Here is a 21,718-nt window from a genome sequence, read left to right as displayed (position 1 = left end):
GAAAAGAGGAGGTATATGTTTTTTTGAATAGATGCTAAGGCAAACAAGACATATTCAATAAGATAAGTACTATATGACCGCATAGCGGAACTCAAGTGACATCAGAATCATGTGACCTTGATAGTCTCCATCAATTCATGATTTATGTGACAGTTGTATGTTTATACCTTTCTTGATAAGATATCAGTGTCTTTCTAGATAGCCACTGATATGCTCCTTTCTTGTTCTCCTTTAATCGGGAATAGAATTTTTAATTGGTCATTAGATTGGGTTTGTTTCCCTAAATGAAGCCCTTGACTCAATAATCCATGGGATGAGTGTTTCCCGTTGTTAAAGGCAATATGAATGATGCATCTGTAATGTGAGCAAATTTAACATTGTCTTTAAAAACAGGAAGGACTTTTAAGTGGTACATACAATTAGTGTTTTAGATTTAAAGGTATTGTTTACCATTGGGAGCAGTGATATAGAAAATGTTTGAGTTATCACATTTGATGCATATGGGTAGGTCAGTTGTATAAAAAAACATACCTTATGAAGATTTCGCAATAAAGCCTAAAATAAGGGGATATCACTATTTTTCTGAGTAAACCATTACTGTAAACGGTTTAGTCTCGAAACAATCTTATTATAACTATTGTTTATATTTTGTATATTTAACAGAACTTAACATTAATTATACTGATTAACATTTGTACATTGGTTGTTCTATCTCTAACTCAGATTTTAGAATTATTTTGAAGCTTGAAAGCTAGGTTTTGTTTAATCTGCAAATGGTAAATAATGCCTTTGATTAACCTGTTTGCAGTCCATATTTTTCATATTTAATTATCACAGACATGTGTTGTCTTACATTGTTCTCAAAACCACTTGGATGTGATGTGCAGAATATTCAATACTCTCAGTCATACATGTTTCAGATAGTAATATGAACCTTTCCTCAAATATGATAATGAAATTTTTACTACGTGCAGATGAGAAACATATTTCTGTCATGGTGTGTTTTTATCTTGACCACAGACATGATGGATAATAACTCCTCAATGGGTGAGAGACTCAAGCCGTTACCATGGGACCCAAAGAAGGTGGGTGACTCTTTCCCATTGCCAGGTATCCTTCATCAGTAGCCACGGTCACGCTACCCAAAACTACGCATACAACTGCAGTTTACTCCCCGATAACTTCCAGAAGTTTGAGCAGGCGATCACACTACGCGCAAAAACGTGCATAGTTTGATTGATGCAAAACCACCCATAGCTTCGGTCTCAGACACACATGCTCCATGTGGGCAAAAACTGCATGCTCTCCTTGAATGTCAAAAATGCAAACGCACAACAGCGTGCAATATAATGCGCAATGTGCATAAACAATGTAAAACGATCTAATCACGTGACAAACTTTTCAAAGTTTCAACCGTGTGTGGCCACGCTACCAAAAAAAAAAAAAAAAAATTATACAGAGTTTTGCAAGAAGTGAGAAACTTCCTAAGTGCTGCATTAAATTTCGCGGGAAATTTTGATGGTAACTTGTCAAGAAGTTTGTGGTCAGACTGTCCAAAGTAAGTGGCCAAAATAGACCCCTTTGTGAAACTACGCACAGTTTTGCAAAGTATTACCGCAGCTGATGTAGTATATTTGATACTGTTCCTCTTACTCTACGAGGACAGATAAGATGTTGCAGCCAGAGTCTTTGTTCAGTGTGGACTCCCACCATTTGCAATGCCTGGCACCAGGTGTGTCCTTTTTTTTCAAGGTAGACAATTGTGTTGTTTTTCCTCTGAGTACAGACAGACACTAATGGAATAATGGAAAGAGTTTTGTTGTCATGGTAATTGTTTTTACAGTGAAAGAGCAACTTCAGCAATATACCATTGCTGAAATTTTATGGTAGAAAGATAGATGTAATGTATAATATATACTGATAGAAATTTGTACTTGTTGCAAGTTGCAATGAATTTCAGCTACCCTTCATAGCTACAGTGTACATTTTAAGCTTTGGCTTTTGGTGTGTGGTCTGCTGTGCATTTGATGAGGAGTGGGTACAGTGTTAATTCTGTCTTTTCTACCGAGTTGCATTATATCATATTCATACAGATTCTTTATTCATTGCCTCAAGTTTCACAATTGTGACTATAAATAGTACAACTTTTCCATTTTAGAAACTCACATGAGTTGTAACCTGGTATTGCACTTAATGCACATCTGGTGTGGTAGATTTCCCCAGTTTCACTTGTTTTGAATATTATCACTGGGCTTAGTTCCTCTTCGTGTCACCAAAAAAAAAAAAAAAAATGAAAGAAACCAAAGAAGTGATGTTTTTACAGGTTGTTTAAATGAGAGAGAGAGAGAAAGAGAGAAGGAGTTTGAATGTCTGACCAAACAGAATTGACTTTACAATATGTACATGTATGAATACATAGTTATTATGCCTCCGCCACGAAGTGGTGCCGGAGGCATTATGTTTTCGGGTTGTCCGTCCGTCCGTCCTTCCGTCCGTCCGTCCGTCCGTCCTTCCGTCCGTCCGTCCGTCTTTCCGTCCGTCCGTAATGAATTTTGTGGACAAGGTAACTATCAAAAGCTGTTGAGGTATCCTAATGAAACTTGGCATGTATGTGTATTAGGGGGTGAAGTTGTGCCTATCAACTTTTGGGTGCACGTGCTCAAGGTCAAAGGTCAAAAGGTCAAGGTCAAATACATAAAATTTCACTATTTCCACCATATCTATGCGATGCCTGAAGATATTTTCTTGAAACTTAGTGCATACATGTATTACCCAATTTAGATTCTCTGGTGAAAGTTTGGGTCATGAGGTCAAAGGTCAAAGGTCAAAAGGTCGAGTAAAAGTATTAAAACTTTTTTTTTTTCTCTGTAAATTGGAAAATTGTTCAAGGTATCTTCATGGAACATAGTATATACATGTACTGACTGGCAGTGATTATCTAGAGAATGTAGGGTTCATGGGGTCAAAGGTCAGGGGTCAAAGGTCAAGTGCAACACTTCAAAATTTTACTATTTCCCTCATGTTCATGCAATGCCAGCAGGATTATTATTTTTTTTACACTTGGTGTATGCATGTGTAACCTAATAGAAATTCTCTGGAGAGTTTTTTTTTTTCTTTTTTTTTTTTGCCTCAAAGGTCAAAAGGTCAAAGATCAAGTGAAAGTGCTGAACTATCATTTGTAACTTTTTCCTCCATATTTCGGAAGTGGCTCAATTTATCTTGAAACTTACTGCATATTTATGCATGTTCTACCTGAAAGTGATTATCTTATGAATTTTAGGGTCAAAGGCCAGATGAACATGGTAACAATTTACTATTCAGTACAGAAATTGCACTTTTTCTCCATACTGGTACCATGAAAATTACTCAATGCATAAATGTATGAATGGGTCAAAGTCAAGTTAAAGTCCTTAAATCCCCAAATACATGCTCTCCTATTCATCCAATTAAACCAAGGTCAAGGAAGGTGAACATTCAACACATTTGTGACAAACTTGTCATTTCAATATTTTGCCAGTTTTGTGAAAATGTAATCACACATTGTCCACATGTACTATCTAGACCTATTAGGAGAATCATGCATTATGGCGGAGGCATACCAGTCGCCATAGCGACATTTCTAGTTTTACTTTATACATCGTTATTACCTCGCTGCTTCAACATACAACTCCTCCAACTGGACTCTGCCTACCAAAGTCGCTTGACGCATTATCATTAACGTGTCACTGATTGGTAGCATTTGATTTGAATTTAAAGATAATATAAAGTTTTGGTACCTCAAAAGTTTCCCTGAGTTTCCTTGTGTTAGTTTGTGTTTCAGGTTAAATTACCTTTCATATAACTAACACTGCGAGACTTTCTCGCCCCAAAGTGCTCTCATGTCTTAGTAATCATGCAATACTGGTTTCGTACCAGAGCAGAGCGGGCTCTGAAAAATTTGAATGAGGCGTTAGTTTGACTCGACGCGGTACCGCGACAATCAATATACACGTATTGTACGAAACCATTATTGCATGATTACTAAGACATGAGAGCACTTTGGGGCGAGTAAGTCTCACAGTGTTAGTTATATGAAAGGTACTTTAACCTGAAACACAAACTTAAGACAAGGAAACTCAGGGAAACTTTTGAGGTACCAAAACTTTATATTATCTTTAATATCTGATTTCATTATCAGCCCACCCCTTCACACCACCCTGGGCAGTTCCAAAAATTTCAGTATGTACAGCAATGTGTCCAAACCGTGGGGGCAGTTTAGTTTGCATGTAGTGATCACATGGCATAATTTTGATGGCATTGACTGCTAGTGAATATACAAACGTACCAATACAGATATTGCAGACTGCTGGCATTCCCTGATTTGCAAAAAAGGACTCCTCGAAAACTACTGAATCTCTTGATATACACCAGTAGGAGCACTAAAACCATCGCAAGCGATAATCAAATGCAACTTCATTGCATATACAAATCTGCAGATGCTTGTTTTTGTTTGTTTTGTTTGTTTCATTTCAATGACAAGATGGCTGGATAGCCCATATTCAGTTGCACTCGCTGGTCTACCATGGGGTCCAGTTGTGAATACTTGGGGCATGTTATGCACCCTGCTCTTTGTGATGAATGAATTAAGCGAGATCTTTTACTTGCCTGGGTTATGACTCTCTCACACTTTGGACCCCCGTTTAATGTCCTATCCGTGGAAAAGAATGTTTTGCCTCTACTAGAGGGGACGGCATGATAACACACAACATTGCTCAGTAAGACTCACTTGGGTTCAAACCCACGCCTGAACAGGAGCCATTTGATATGCACTACCGATAAAACACCTCTCTACAGTGTACCTGTTATTCAGTGTGGTTTCATGTAGTTACAAGTACACTGACGGTAAAAGCATTAGCCATAAGTCTTGGTCCAGATTATCTGTGCATGATTTTAGCCTGCCCATATAGCACTAGGGTAAGAGTTGATCTTTTAACCTGTATCATCATCCTTCCACTGCTCACTTTGTCTTGTTCTCCTCACTTCTTTTTTACACTAGGGCCAGCAGCAGCTGCAATCAAGGCCAAGGTCTTGTGAAGTTCCAGGCATCAAGTAAGGGACTATCTCCAGTGTTTTGATGTGTTGTTAGTCTGATTTTAGAATAGGCTTTATCAATGGACATTCCCCCCCCCCCCCTCCCACAAAGAAAAAAAGAATAATGATAGATAAATACATAAATGAAATATTGATAGTGGAATGAAAATAAATGGAATAGGTAGAATTATGATCATTGAATAGATAAATGTAATAAAAGAGAAAAATATTGTAATAATGGTGAAATAGAAAGTAAGAATTGAAAAACTGAATATATACCACATGAAAATAATGATAAGTTAAAAGTGAGAAAAAAAAGATCAAGTTCATCTGCTTTTTGAGTTGATAGTCAAACAGAATAAAACTTCAAGTGCAATCAGACATATGAAGAGAATGTTGAACTATTGAATAGTTACCCTTTTGTGACAGCCTTCTGTGAACCACAGGATGCTAATTCACCTTTGTAATTGTGACATCATATAAGGACTGCCTTTTATTTGCTTTTTGTACAGGGACATCTTAAGAGTTTTTGTACTTGTCATTACCTGGAATAAAATGTAGTTTTCCTTCACACAGGATATGTAAAAGTGCAGTCTGGGAGAATAAAAAAAGTAGTTTTCTTTGAGGCCACTTCATACTGTTAACACATTGGCCCGAATTCATGAAGGTGGTTTACCTTTAAACCATAGTTCAGATTTAGACCATGGTCTAAAATAAGCTTGAAATAGGTGTACCTTTGACATGCACGTATCAACGCCCATTTGTTACTGGACGTCTGTTGGCATATGCAGTCTGTCGTCATATTCACGCAGAAGAAATTTACATAATCCATGATCTGACTTTAAATCACCTTTGTGAATTCAAGCCATACTGTTTGAAAGAAATCATATTACAAAAAGCAAATTGTCACAATTCTCACACAAATATTGCGTAGTGATTTCTGTTGAGAGAGGATGTGTGATTAGACAGAATACTGGTAAGCTGTAGCTGTATCACCATTATACTACACGTTTTTCTTCTTTCCTGTGCCACCAAACTTTTTTTCCTCCAGTATCTGCCCCTCGGAGCAGCCTGATGCCAACCCCATCCCCATCTCCAGCAACACAGGGTCACTACCAGACCTAACGAACCTCCACATCCCCTCCCCTCTCCCGACCCCACTCGACCCAGAGGACCAGACCTACAACCACAGTGGCAGCAACACCAACCTGTCGCAGAGCATGCCATCAGGTCACCTTGGTGTCATGGGCAACCACTCCTTACCACAGGTGAGTGCTTTCGCTGTATGTTTGACTGCAATCACCCCCCTCCCCCCACTCAATAGATAGATAGATGGGGTCTAGGGCGATTACCCCCTGGGCAATTACCCCGGACCCTTCCCCTGACCCTAACCCTAATCCTAATCCTGAACCTAATCCTAACCCTAATCATAATCCTGAACCTAATCCTAATGCTAACCCTAATCCAATCTCTAACCCTAAAACCTAACCCTAACCCTAATCTTTACTCTAACCTTATCACTAACCAGTATTTAGCAAGGGGGGGGGGGGGAGGGGGGGAGTAATTGCCCTGATACGAGATACAAGTGTGTAGATGAATAAATGAATAGACAATGAATATATAGATAAATAGAAAAATGTCAAGAAATTATATTTATGATACATAGTGAGCAGTAAAGAACAATAAAGGAACATGAAAAGCAAACTGATCGTCAGTCATCAACATGAGCACATTACTGTAAAACCAGAAATTTTAGCGTACGTGAAACTTTTGCGAATTTCGCAACTGGCCAAGATGTGCGAAAGTAAAGTGCCTGAAAAAGTTTTTTGTCTACGCATTCTATTGAGTGCTAGTTCGTGTAGTATACTTATGATTTTTTCATGGTCGGCGACACACAAAAGCTTCATGCCGCGAATGTTACTGGCTTTGCAGTACTTACAATGTGTACTGCGTACTCTAATTACACACAGCCTTTTGGTGCCCTTGTTTATGACTGTTGGCACCCATAACTAGACTCTGTGTCTGTCATATCCTCATGCACTGTGACACATGCCCATCACTGCATGGGGATTAAAGTTGTTGAACATTGAAGGGTTCTGCAAATTAACAGTACTTCCGTAAATTGGAAATACACTCAGTCTCAAGTTGACTTTCATGTCACGTGTTTGTTATGTATGTATATCAGATGCAGTAATGATGTCCAAGGCTCATAACTGTCCGAATTAATTGCACACAGATCTTCACTTAATTTCCTTTACTGGCACAATTTCAAGAATGAAAATTTGCGTCTCCCATATCAAATTGTTCCAAGAGTATGACTTTGTTTAACAGAAGGGGCAAAAGGTGCTGAATTACTGACAAAAATGAATGAGTTTATGTACAAATTTTATGTACAATTTTTTTTATTTTTATTTACAAATTAGTAGAAAAATGTAAGACAATGAAGTTGTCCCATCAAATTTGCACATGATCCCCGCTATTAAATGTAAGCGTTACATTTTGCAAAAACAAGTTATTCATTCCATTACTTTATTCTTAGTGCAAAATTAATGATACTTTTGATGCTCTATTGATTTGATTGTACTGCATTGATTGAGGCCAACTTGCACATGGAGTGTATATGAAGCCATTATTATAAAGTAAACTTTGGATGTTCTTAAGAGAGGAATATTTTCACATCGCTCTAATTAACATCTGATTCATTCCACAGTGATAGCAGTATATAGCTTTGTCTATCATAGAAAAGGTGTTACTTAAAAAGCAAGTAGATATCAAACTAGTATACATAGTGCCAGTAGTCCTTCAGCTAAAGATTAATTGAAGGATGGCGTGCACATTATTCACATTGCATTTTGCCCAATGCAGACTTTTCGGTTCCAGCTTTTGTTTGGTGACTCTCTTCTATTGCCATTATGCCTTCCCCATGTCTGTCTACTTCCATATTTGTTCACAATTTTCATTCAGAATGTTTGCATTTGCTGTTTTGGAGATGGCTGCATGGCCTTGGTTGTTGAGATTCAAAACAAAGAGCAGTTTATTCACTGCCTGTAGAGAATAGTGTAGCATGAAAAGGATGCACTGGAAAAGTGCTCTGTTTTGGTCACATCTTTCCTGTTTTAATTGGACTGCTGTTTTCATTTTCCTGTGTGACCCATTAATCCTCCTTATTCTAAGAATGATGTGTTTTTTTCACCTTCAATTCTGTTTTTACTAGACATAGTGTACCCATGTATCAAGGAAGGTCTTGTTTTCCGCTCGTCTGTTATGGTCTGGTGGTCCTAGTTATATCCACATTAAGACAATACTGATCATTGAATAGATAAAAAAAAGGGCTTGAAGAAAATGGCTAAGATCTGAAGTACGTACTGTACACATGCGCGCGCACACATACACATGTACACACTTAGCAAAGAAATAAAGCAAACTTAAACTCAACTACCTTTGTGCTAGATGAAGACTTCCTACAGTCTCAAACATATGTTTGATTTAGCTTAGATATTTGCATCTTTGTGAGTTTAGGGTTTTTTTTTCTGTGTATAGTTGCTTCTCTCTGATCCTAAAATATTATGAATAGATTGCTTCATTATGTTCAGAGCTGACCTGCACCTTTAATTTCAGTGGCTAATGTGCAGCAGTCTCTAATATCAGTATGTGGTATGATGTCAAAAAGAATAATGTGTACTATTCCACCAGTCAGCATGTATAATCAAAACCTCCTCTGAACTGTACATCCTATAACCACGTTCAGAAGATGAAATTAAAGTTATGCTGTCATCGCAGTGCAGAGGGCTTTTGTGGCAATGCTCAGCAAATTTCTGTTCCTTGGAAAACTCTGATTTCCCAGCAAACCAGCAGCATTTATCTTAGTTTCGTGCATAGATGGGCACCTGATGCTTTATGCTTCTCACCGTAAACGTCGGTCTTCCCTGTCCATTTATATGGATAGTGCGAGTAGCTACGTGGAGGTTAAACGGAGCATTTGTGTTTTTTGGCTGGAATTCCCGCAGGTGACAACACACAGTCCGCAGGTCAGTCCTCAGATGAGTCCCCAGGCGGGGCGGCGGCAAGTTATGAGCAACCCCGGCAGCCCTGTGGTCCTCAACCAGCAGAGGAGACACCTAACCCCTAGCCCACAGGTAATGCTGACCTTTACCCCCCACTTCACCTCCCCCACTCCTCTTCCTCGCCAACCTCCCACCCTTCATGCACAAATACTCATGATGCCTTAGTTGTGGCATTTTGTGGTTGTTCTTTCTGCAATGCCAGCTTTAGCAACTCAAGCAGTGCGTATTACCCCTATTTTGACATTCTCCCATTTCCCATGACATTTCCATCATCTGGGGCACATCATGATGATGTACAATGTAGTTCCTGTTCAATTTAAGAACAAAGTGTCATCTACTTTTGGCATTGATTTAGAGAGAGAGAGAGAGAGAGGACGTAAGTACTGTATACGCTATAATTTTCGCGTACATAAATTTTCGCGAATTGCCGCTGTCACACATTTTCGCGAGTGGTTAAATTCGCGATTGGGGGACCAGAGAAAATATGAAGTGGCAAAGAAAGTGTGAATTTTCAACTTACTAGCAAATAAGAATGATACTAGTTATACACTGCATGAAAAAAACTTACCAAACTCTGCGAACTAGTAAGTTAGAATTCAACATTTTTGAAGTGGTTAAGTCCATCACGCTAGATTTCTGACGAGTGGTCCCCTTGTGATAATGGATTGGCTCTCTACAGTATTCGTAAGTAGACGTGGACGTGCGTAAACAAGCTTAGCCAGTATGGTCTGTTCGGTAAGCCGTGACATGGTATACTAGTACTGAAATGTTCGTATCATCAAGGCAAGGGATTCATTTTGGAAGGTAATATTTTCGTGTGTTGTTAATTTCGCGAATAGCTCCCGACTCGCGAAGTTCGCGAAAATAAAACCCCCGCGAAATATATAGCGTATAGTATTTTGTAAAGATTTATTGAGTACTCTGAAGCCTTCCATTGTGCATTTATTATGATCTGTGTTGTGCATGGTTCCATCCATTGATGACACATTGTAGTGATTTTAATTACCCCATGATTTTACAGGGCATCCCGCTAGACCAGACCCCCAGCATAGTAGTCGACCACCATCAAGACACACCCAACCACCACACCCAGCAGCAGGTAGCGCAGCAGCAGCAGCAGCAACAACAACAGCAGCAACTAGTCAACCAGGGCAACATATTCCAACACCAGCAGCATGCCCAGCAGCATAGCCAGCAGTCTCCCCAGCAGCAGGCTCAGCAGCAGGGGCAACAGCAGCAACACCACCACTCAAACCCCCAGAGCCCACAACACAACGTTCCACCAAGCCTCACCTTGGACATGTCTCAAATGGTAAACTCCTTGTCAAGCCCCTTAAACATGCTAACGCTTTACCCAAAAAGTAACATGTATGGTAATGCGTTGCCCACAGTAGTGCATTGCCCACAAAGCGAAGAATGCTCAAATAGCTGCTAATACTATTACTTATAATTGTAGTTCACCCACACAAGTTTGTATTTGTTGATACACAGAGCAATGAGAGAGATGAAAGAGATCTGATGACATTTCTTTCTTCTTCTTTTTTTACTAAAATATAAGATTCAGGCCGTACTGGGTGTGGTTTCATTAATTTGAGTTAGCTGAAATTCATCAAGGCAAGTATCTTTCTCTGATTCTGATTTCTACTATCATACTTACCAAGATCAGTGTTCTTATGATCAGTTACAGCTGTATTAGTATGTCATTGAGTACAAATGAACTTTCGTTATCTCTCCAAGACAAAAGTTCAGTGTGATGAAAGTCATGTCATTGTTTTTGTTTCCTTGCTTAGGCCGCTCTTCAGGCACAGATGCAACACTACCGGGATAAACAGATGATGGGCTCCAACGTCTCCTGCTCCTCGCCGACCTCACCGGTGTCCAACCCCAACAACTCGCCCCTCCCATCACCAGGGGGTGGTGCCGTGCCCCTGGGCTCGCCGGGCTCCGTGTCGCCGGTCCACGTGGGCATGAGTCCGTCGCTCTTCAACGACGCCTACTACCAGCAGCAGCAGCAGCAGCAGACCAACGCGCTGCAGTACAAGTTTGAGCAGTTCAACATGATGCAGGGCTCCGAGGGCAAGCAGAAGACGACGTCCACGCCGACGTCGCCCACGTTTGTCGTCACACAGCATGAGCATGACATACAGGCGGGTCTGGTGAGTCAAGTCTAGCAATCGTAAACTTCCTCATGCTTACAAAGTTTTCCCCAAGACTGATGTGGAGTTCTGTGTGACCCCCAGACCATGACTTCTTGATATGCTCAAATTCTGTCCAAATTGTGCTCACAAGTGTGGCTATTTAGTCCTTGACTTGGGTATATCCTAGCCCTGAAGAACACATTGCACATCGTACTATGCCTTTGTCAATTTTGAAAGTTTGATGCGGTTGCAAAGCCTTCGTGCACAGTGTTTACAAAATGCGTACAATATGATTGATTGAAACAGAGTTATGCGGCACACAGCATGATTTTACAGCCCAGTGCTCATCTCAAATCACACATTCATACATCCTTGGTCACATCATTTCTATGAAAATACTTTTAATTTTCTTATTTTTTTTGTGAGCCCGCGTGTATAGTTATGCTACAGAGTTACAAGATTATCTTCCTACCTTAAAACGTTTGTCACTGTTTTTGACCAGCACTTTGCTCAATGTAAACAGAAGGCAACTTTACTGGGATGTGTTTTTCTTTACCACTGCCGCAGGGTCTTTCATATGGTGCCGTGTACAGCCACAACCTAGGGGGAAGTCAAGAGTTGATTCACCAGGGCAGACCGCCCCCCTCCTACCAGCAAACTCTTATGCAAATCCCACAACATTCACATCCCAGCAATATTCCAGACATCATATTCACAGGTGAGTGCTAGCTTCAACCTCATCACCCTCTCTCTTTCAGTTTGTCCATCTTCTATCAAATATTTGAAATTAATTAGATGAAGTCACATGAGACTTTATGAAACAAGCACATAGCTTCCAAAGTTTCAGATAGATAGACAACATGTATATGACTTGTTAAAAGTGTTGCTGTGATAAAAATCCTGATCTCCTGTATGTTGGATTGAATATAATCTTCAAAATAGATTTTCTCAAACCTGTGTTTATCTTTGAGCTGGTTTCCATGCTACTTCTTTGTTTGGAGTTTTCATCATCTATTTTGTATGAATAGATCACAAAATGCTCTTCCTAACCCAAAGAAGATGTACTGTTTAAAGGTTGTGTAAAGACATTGTTTGACTTGTGCCCATTCACTGTAACCTTCCTCCTGAAATGAAAGCCAGTTGTGATTTGTAGCGTGTTTAAGCTGCTATAAGTTTTTTGCAAATCTGTTAAAAGTACAAATTTGAATTTAAATAATTGAAATCATGCAGACGCTTATGATTTGATAACAAGATGAAGAAAGAAGATTGTTTGCACCAGTTCAGTGTTTAAATTGTGGCAGGTGAAGGTATCAACTATCTGATTGGATTGAGAAGTCTGTTCAAAAGAGTTTACTGGAATCACTTGACAAGTCACTGATTTTGTAGATGGATGTGAAACCTTACAAACAGAAGATGATATAATTGCATTTGGGCATTTTCAAGGTAATGGGACCCCCCAACGTTACATTTGGTGTTTCGGACATATCCACAGTGCTTTACATTCTAAATGAAATACAATGGCTTTAAGTGATTCCTGAATAATATTTTTTTCTTTAAATGAGTCACTTATAAATTTTTTTATTTCTGCAAATTGAAGATGAAAATTTCATGTGAACGTACGTAACAGGTGGACAGACATTGGTGTACTAATGTATGACGGTCAAATTAAGTATCTTCCATGGAAAATGATCCTTTGTTTACTAAATGAACTGATATGGATGATAAGAGATAACATCATCCAAAGAAATCAAATTACCTGTGCATTAAGGTACTTTTCTAGAGTTTAGGCTGAACGTATGTAACATGGACGGACAAAAATGTAACGTCCACGTCTGTCCACATGTTACATACGTTCGTTTTTTCTACAAGTGTACTATAGTGCACAGTTAATTTAAATTTTGGGAGTGATATTGTATCTTCTTATCCATATCAGTTGTTTTAGTAAAGAAAAGCTCATTTACCATAGAAGGTATTTAATTTGACTGTCATGCATTAGTACACAAATGTCTGTCCACCTGTTACATACGTTCACTATTTTTACGTTTTTTGAAATAAATTTTTATAGATAGCCTGCTTGGAGCAAAATCTGGACAAAGTTATCTCTCCTAGGTGAGCTTTATACAGTGCTAAAGTGTTTGGTGGGTTATTCACATTGGAAACATAAGATTACCTAGTGTCTTTGAAATGGACCCCATTACTGTGAAAATGCCCATTTACTGTTTTCATGTTATTTCTCGTTATGTATTGCCCCCTTATCTCTTTTTCTTCCATCTCCAAACAGGTGCAGGGGAGTCGCCACCACGACAACAAGAGCTTGCGCGTGAAATCAGCAATGCCATGGCTAGCGTGGATAGTAACTTTGAGCACGACCTCTTGTTCTCGACAGACTCTTTGAATGTAGACCCTCTCGACCTGGAACACCTTCAAATGCTCTCCGACAACGACATCGTCGCCGATCAGGCCACGGAGGACTCGTTTAGGCAGGACCATCGGCTCTAGCGGCCCCTGTGTCGACCCCACTATTCCCCAGTGATCATCCGTTTCTTGTGTTTGTGTGCCCTATACTGTCCTTCTGTTGCGCAAAAGATGACCGCCGTTGCGATGGGGTCTGAACAAGCAGACTATCACTGCAAGCGCTTTTATCGACTTGTGTTTCTTCTCTGTGTGTATGTGTGTGTGCGCTTAGCAATCACTGTTCTGGCCACCAGCCACAGGAAAGATGGATAGAGTCAGGTGTGGATGTACTGATTTATGGACCAGGGTTTGCAGGAAGGAAGGAGGGTGTCACAATACAGAATGTATGCCTCCCTGTGCCTGCTTCGTCTCGGGACACTACTATAGAGTGGAAGAGCTCGGACGCATCAGTGCCGACATCTCACACCCAGCCTCACGAATTGCATCACGTCCCCACGCTGCCAGTTAGATGGCAAGATGTTGGTGTTTGATTCCTGCCCAAGAGGTTTGACCACATCATCTGTCAAGTCTGTCATGAGGAGCCGTGGCAGGGAAGCTCATCAGTACGTGGAGAGGAAGTTGCTGTCTGCAGTGACCTTTGACCCATCCAAGTCATGCCGTGTGTGTCTCTCAGCTCTCAGTCTGCCTCAACCTAAAACAGGAACGATTCACTGAAAACTCTCCCAAGGTGTTTCATAGCATCAGAATGCTGCTGGTTTTCTTCAAAATGTGGTGTTCTTAAATGACGACATATGCTTTTACCCACTTATTTACAGTGTTCATCTCCTTTATAGGTAGGCAACTGTGGTGTCTTCAAACATAGCATAATCATCGCACAATGAAACCAAACTTCAAACCCAACAGGAGGGGTCACGAGTAGATTTTCCCTTTGTTTTACCAAAAGGTCTCAAATTGTTGAAAGATCAGATAAATGGTTTATGAGAATTTCAAGTAAGGGCTCTCCTCATATCTTTAAAAAAAACTTTGTACAAGTCTATTACTGATTGGATTTGGCAAACACATGCATGTGAATCATGAAGCGGGTGTTCCTGCATGTTGCAGAAAATCTTGCTCTCTTCTTGTTAGTGTTTGAGAAAAATTGTGACATTCTTGGAAGGTCAGATCGCGTATTGTAGTTTACGAAAGCTTCCTGTATCCTGCAGACTGAATTATGACAAACAGTAGTTCTTTGAGACTGGCGCATGTGCTCTGTAGACAGGTTGTTCAGTATGGGCTGCCGACTCGTGTACCATTAGTGAATGCCGCATCCTGTGCAAAGGGTCCCTGGTCACCAAGCTAAGTCCAGCACACATACACTAAAAGAAGAAAAGTTCAAATCTCATTTGTCCACTCTTTAACATGTTGATTGACTTCATGTGATACAGGCAAAAATGTTTAAAGTCAGAATTTGCCACTTACAGAAGACTACATCGTGCCATTTCAAAGGCACAGGCATACTTCGGTAGAAATAAGTTTATCTTAACAGACAGCCCGTCTTACATGTACATTGAGGTTTGATACCAATTCCATTACATTATATAATACAGCGGATGACATCACAGCAGTAATGATTCTGCTACCTTTTCAGTATTTTGGTGGTGTTGTTTTTTTTTCAGTCATGTCATAATTTTTTTTTCTTTTTCCAGTAAAGGAACATCATAATTGCAGCTTGTTAATGGCACATGACTTGTAAGTGCAATTCTATCTTTTCTTTTAAAGCAGATGGACATTACTGTATACAACATTTATTTTGCAGTGGTTTCCTATGTGACAGCGATCAACACAGTTGACAGTCAAACAAATAATGACATGGCAACGTATTGCTGCTCATGAAACCAGTGCAATGTTGATTGTCGTGCATTTAGGTAATCAGGGCTGCACACTAACCCATTTTTTCTACTGTTCCAATCTGTCTATTGGACCAGTAGGTACCCAGTTTTCCCATTTTTCACTGGTCCATTCCTGAAAAAGTTACTGGTCCGAAAGTGATTTTTACTGATCTTGGACTGTCAGACCAGTGCTAGTGTGCAGCGTTGGGGTAATATACATTTCGTCCTCGAAAAGGGATGAAATTTTATTCTCATTGCATCATTTTGGTCTCTATGGCACACTTATCCACTCGTGAAATTGTCCTACAAGTCCCAATTCATGAAATGAATGATGTATGCAGTAATCGTCCACTGCAAAGACTTATTTTTACTGTTGCTGCAAAACTTGTCTTAAAGAATAGGCTGCAAGTTGGTTCCCTTGTCTGTTGGATGTGCAGACAAATTCTGTGGGCTGGTGCAGCTTGAATCAGATGCTTGTGGTTGTTGGAGATTATGCTCCTGCTCTGCGAGAAAATATTTATCCCTTTCCTTTCTGCTAAAAGTAAGACGTCTGTGATTAATCATGTCTGACAGCGATCTTCGGATGAGATTTAACCGCCCACGTATACTCTCATGCTGTGTGGCATTTTGATATTCACTTTTGGTTCTTCAGTCATAGGACCGCCCCCGGAAGTAGACTCTAGAGGGCTCCCTTTTCATATAAATCACTGCTGAATACTCACAGCTGTTGTCATTGCAAGGACTTCGGCAGCAACTCCCCAAAATGAAGTCAGTTGTGATTATTTGTTGTTGCTGTTGCACTGGCACTTATTGTAATCTGTAATGATTGCAGTTACCATGGTAACAGGGGAAATACTACAAGCTGATGGTTTGTCACCCAACTGCTTCTACGGAGAGAGCAACTACCAGTATTATGTATCCTTCTTTTCGACATTTGTTTTGTAGACCCTGGCTCATGTAGTGATGATGTCACCCAAGTGAGTAAATCTGACCTGCCCGATATTAAACTCTTTTAAAGTTTTCCTGTTGAAAAAAACGAACAAACAACAAACAGATATACAAAGGAAGACCACCTTCTTTTTACATTCAAACTTTGACAGTGTTAACAGCCTTGAAAGGGCTCTGTTTTGTTGGGGTTTTTTTATGCCTCCGCCACGAAGTGTCGCTGGAGGCATTATTCTAGTCTGTGGTAAGAAGGGTTTTTCTCTGGCCCATTTTACAAGCTTTATGAAGAGCTTCACTGAGTCATAGACTCAAATCTTTCAAAATATTGAGAAACCACTTGTCTCTAGGATATCCTTCATAGATTGCAGGTCTACTCGGTTGGTACAACAGACTCAGAAAAGTCTAATTTAGTGCAAATCTGAAATACCTGGGAATTAATACTGTTCACCTCCTGTCTATCAAAATTCATTTACCCAGGAAGAAGATGTCAAATTAGTGGGAGACTTCTTTCATTATGATATGCCTCGTGCTTAAGCAGAGCAGTATTTCAAAGTTTGAACCGGTAGTTACACTAAGATTTAAGATTGTAAAAACTGAATGATCCACCACAGTCCAGGATAACTCCTTTTCTAGCAATAAACAAGAATATCTTGCTATTTCTGGATTGAAAATGCCGATAGTACATGTATGTGCCATATGAATGTGGTTTATATTGCCTCGATACTTTGGACATATTTGCAGTGCAACCCCACTTGGTAGGAGATTGATTAGTGTAGGGGGTAGGGTAAGCGAGGTGATCTTTGATTGCTTTTTTTTTTCAAATCAGGCACAGTATTGCATATTCTAATTTTTTGTATGTTTAATCATTTTTGTGTGCTTTGATGAAAGCTGCAGTTAGCTGTGTATGAAAAGCCAGCAACTGATTCAAATTGTATGTACACACAGCTATCGTCTGCCAGAAGCACGATATTGATGGTACCAAGGACGGCTTTGTGCGACCCGAGATTTCAGCTGCATGCAAGATTTACAGGGGCCCTGGAAATGTAGCAGAACACCGCTTTTAATTCTGAAATCACACACACACACGCACACACACTCAAAACAGGACAGCACTCAAAACAGGACAGTTTTGATGGCTATAATCTTTAATACTCTTCAGAGGAAAGATAAACACTCCAGTGATAATCTCTCATAGTTTGCGTGTATCGTGTGTCTTTGCCATTATCCGGTCACATGGGCTCCTTGATTTACCCATACCCCCTTTTTCCCTCAGAATATTTGGGTGGAGACATACGCTCCCGAACTGAATCTTTACCGACGAAGATGCAACTCTCAGAAGTTTTTTGTTGTTGCTGTTGTTGTTTTCCTCGTCATCCTGTCATTTTTCTTTTCAAATTTTTCTGCTATGCAAAATTTTGATATCAGATCATGCCTGACCAAATGAATACTGTATGTAAAAGAGCAGAAGGATACCTCCACTGCCAAGAGCACAGGTGATAGATGCACATGTGTAAGAAGCATAGATGGGTGAATGCAGACTGTTACGGACAACCAAGTATATCCATACTTGGTGTGTTTGCATATATATATATATATATAATGTGTGTATATGTGTTTTGGAATGTGGTAACAAAGTACGCTGAGGAGCACCCACCCTGTAAGAATTGGTCTTTGTACATAGCCTGAGCTCGCCTACGAGTTTGTGCATACATTCAGTGTGTCACCTGCACGGATAGTGTAGATGTCAGAGTCCAGTATAGCTTATAACTTGCACAGAGTCAAATCCATGGCAAATCCTTGACATGAAATGACTGACTCCAAACCAGAAATGAAGGGGGGGGGGGGGGGGTTAAGGAAATCATAACCAACCATTCAGAGTGGTTGGAGGAAGGTGAGGTTTAAGTTCACTCATCCCAAAGGGATGTGTTACTGACGTGAGATTAAACAAGGTTAAACGGTCTTGATGATCAAAAGCTCCCGGACTCACAACTCACATGCACGTATCACCCACATATACATGCTTTTGTATAGATAGGTGTTTGGTAGTTTTATTTGTAACATAGTGGAAGTGAATGCCGTACTTGCGCACATTGGCACATGTATAGAAGACCCAGTATCTCTTGGCTCTACGTTCATTTGTACTGAAATGTCATTGTGTAAGAGGAAGACACTCGGATGGCTGTCAAGCGGCTAAGTTTGCTCCTTGCTCAGTATTCCCCGTAGTAACAGGTGGCAGATACAGCTGAGTGGGAAGATGTCGTGTTTCAGGCTCTATGTTGGCAGGATCCGGTGTGGCAATTCATCAGGCCGTGACCTTTGGCTATGGGAGGATATGCAGAAGTGTAAAAGAAAGCATTGCACACACATAAATAATGATGTCATTTTCATTCACCTTGTGAAAGGACGATGCTGAGAAGAGCATGTGCAATCGAGGGCGTTGTCTTCGTCCATCGGATAGTGACCTCTGATTGAATAATGATGAAGTGTTGAATGCACTTGGTGCACACACACAGACATGTTTCATTCATCCCTGACCTGTAGTAATTGCTATGTGAACAGTTACCGACAGTGGTCAGCTGAGTGACACTACATCACGAGCTTGTCAGAGAGGTCGGATTGTAACACCAGGGATATGATGTATCCTTGATATGTCAGTTAAGAACCAAATAGGCGTGAATGTAATCCATGCAGTAATGTCCTTCTTCTCAGCTGAAATGTCATAGCGAAAGTATCACTTTTCAGACATGTGCCCTCTTTTCTGTAAGTACTGCCAGAAAATTGAATCATCTGATACGTAAATAGGTGCATATGAAACATACAAAACATTTCCAAGATTAATGAGAAAATACGCCAGACCAGGGGTATTGAATCTTTTTCAGAAATTAGACCATTAAGAAAAGAGATTTCATTTCAGTTTGAATTCAATGATTATGGTATCATACTGATTCAATTCACAGGAATGTTCATGCATTTTATTGAACCCAGAAACCATACATTTTATGTCCTGATCAATAGAGACAGACCACTCATATTTTTCGAAAGTTAAATTTGTGGGAAGGATTTTGCAAGAGGCGAATGAAGGAATGAGATTGTGGGACATTGCATTGTTGTCAGCTTAATGCATCATTATATGCTAAGATGAGAGTGACTCAGCTGTTCGAATCTGAACATGTAACATGGTACTGACCAGTATTTACAAATGTGTTGTGACAAAGACAGTCTGGGTGTTCAGACGAAAAAAAAAATTATACCAAAACGGTATAGCTATACGATGAATTTACACGTCTGAACGCTGACTAACGAAACGACGTATAACGAAACAATGGTAAAAGCATCATTTCGAACTAGAGCTCGATAACGAATCAGCATTCCATCGTATCCATTGTGCGTCTGAATGTATGGCAACCATAGCACGGTATAACTGGGCGATGCTTATTAGGAGCGCGCACAAAAGGTGACCCCATAGCTGTCACTCATGACCATAATAGCATGCACAGTGGGAAACTGCACATATATACAACGTTTTCCAGAACGGTCGAGATCAGCGTCTGAATGGTCTGTCGGCTATGCGATGATTCTTTATACGTCGTTTCTTTATCGAGTTTTGGTATAAACTGGCGTGGGTCTGAACAGGGGAGCGAATCCTGAATGAAATAGACAATAGGCTGTATGTGTGGGACACCTGTGATGCTAGTACAATCCAGCTCAACTTCTTATCTTGGCTGTCCTGATGAAGTTTGGGCGGAGGCTAGGGGAAAAAAGAGATAATAGATGTTAAAACCAAGATAAAACTTCACATCTGACCTTTCTTTTTTTTCTCCCTTCTACTTGAGATATGGAATTATCGATCAATATTGATAACCATGAGCCGTTATCTCTCTCAAAATGCAGTCATGTGTATTACTTTATTTTTGTCTATGAGAATGTGAAAGAGGCCTTTTTCTCAAAAAAGTTGACTTGCTACATTTGTATGAGGCTATGAGCATTCAAAGAGTTGGTCGTAGGTCATGCATTTCCTCTACGAATGTATTATTCTCCCTGTACATTTTAGCAAGGAATCATTTATTATGATGAATATTATTGTGCATTTGATTGTTGCCAATTCCATCTCAGAAATGAAGCTTCTGAGGCCCTCTTAATCGAATTTGTCTTTTAAGCTGAAGAATCTTAAAGTGAGACAGTTTTCTTCGACATGGTGAAAGTGTCATGGCATCTGTGTTGCAATGACACCACACATCCTATCTGAAGTAGCTTGGCTGTCAGTTAAATTTGCTGCATATGGGAGATGTGAAGAGAACTTGGTAGGCCAGATTTGATTTAAAAGTGTGCCAAATACTACCAAAGCCTGTGGTTTGTGTAAAGTTACAAATGAAAGAAAAGTTTGAGGGGACTGTAAGAAGACCACATTTACTACATGGAAGTTGGGTCTGCATCATTTTTTTTTTTTTTTTAATAGACAAGTTGTGTGTAAGAAACTGTGGGATGTTCACACTGTAAAGAAGCCTGCATGTGGCAATGTAACAGAAAGTGCTCGTTGTTTATGCTGGCTCATGATGCCTATGTAGGGAGTGTGAATGCAGATTACGGCCGGGCGGTTTTACCACGAGAGCTATGTTCAAGATGCATCCACGGTTTCTGGGCTAGAGGTTGTGTGCCTGATATGCGGTGCCAGACGTATTGAGACTAGGTTGAAGAGTTATTTGTGTGTTGCCTTGCCTTTAATTGTATTGATTCAATCTCAGTATAGATTATGCTAGAAAACGAAATTACTGACATAAACTTGTTCAATATGTTTGTTTTCATCGATGTCTGATTCCCATAAAATCTGGAGACAGATTTTGTTTCGGTGCAAGACAGACTCAAAAGTGTACAAAAATATTGTTCTAGGTCCTGATGAGAGCAGTGACTGTTGGAATGAATGTTTGAACTTTGTAATATAGAGAAAATTTACACATTTGTATAAATGTACAAATCACACAATTGTATATGATTGTTCTCAATGTTACTAACAGTGATCATGTATAATCTATTCTATGAGTTTCCTTTTTATATCACAAGAGTATTTGTATAATTGACAAGATTACAGAGCTATGAAATCATGCAGATAGATGCAGTGATATAGAAGTACAACGGGAGAGACGTTGATGTGGGGGCTACAACTTTGAGGAGTTTGGTTTATATTAGCTTTTGTGTACAAACTTGATTAAGAAGGAGTTTG

General features: G+C 39.9%; 1 protein-coding gene across 1 annotated transcript in view; it reads left to right on the top strand.

The window, feature by feature from the left end:
* The window catches only part of LOC139732333 (CREB-regulated transcription coactivator 1-like), a 77,939-nt gene extending 63,033 nt beyond the window's left edge, over positions 1-14,906 (top strand). Inside the window, exons 6-13 of the mRNA XM_071643199.1 lie at positions 1,021-1,085; positions 5,036-5,088; positions 6,122-6,338; positions 9,078-9,206; positions 10,156-10,446; positions 10,925-11,290; positions 11,840-11,990; positions 13,554-14,906. Coding sequence (XP_071499300.1) covers positions 1,021-1,085; positions 5,036-5,088; positions 6,122-6,338; positions 9,078-9,206; positions 10,156-10,446; positions 10,925-11,290; positions 11,840-11,990; positions 13,554-13,771 — 1,490 coding nt within the window. The 3' untranslated portion in view covers positions 13,772-14,906. The remainder of the gene's footprint in view (positions 1-1,020; positions 1,086-5,035; positions 5,089-6,121; positions 6,339-9,077; positions 9,207-10,155; positions 10,447-10,924; positions 11,291-11,839; positions 11,991-13,553) is intronic.
* The last annotated feature ends 6,812 nt before the right edge of the window (positions 14,907-21,718 follow it).

This window comes from Diadema antillarum, unplaced genomic scaffold, assembly GCF_040938485.1.
Source record: "Diadema antillarum isolate AM-2024a unplaced genomic scaffold, OU_Dant_1.0 seq00000413_RagTag, whole genome shotgun sequence".
In the NCBI taxonomy this organism is placed as follows: Eukaryota; Metazoa; Echinodermata; class Echinoidea; order Diadematoida; family Diadematidae; genus Diadema; species Diadema antillarum.
This window is presented reverse-complemented; position numbering and strand designations above follow the sequence as displayed.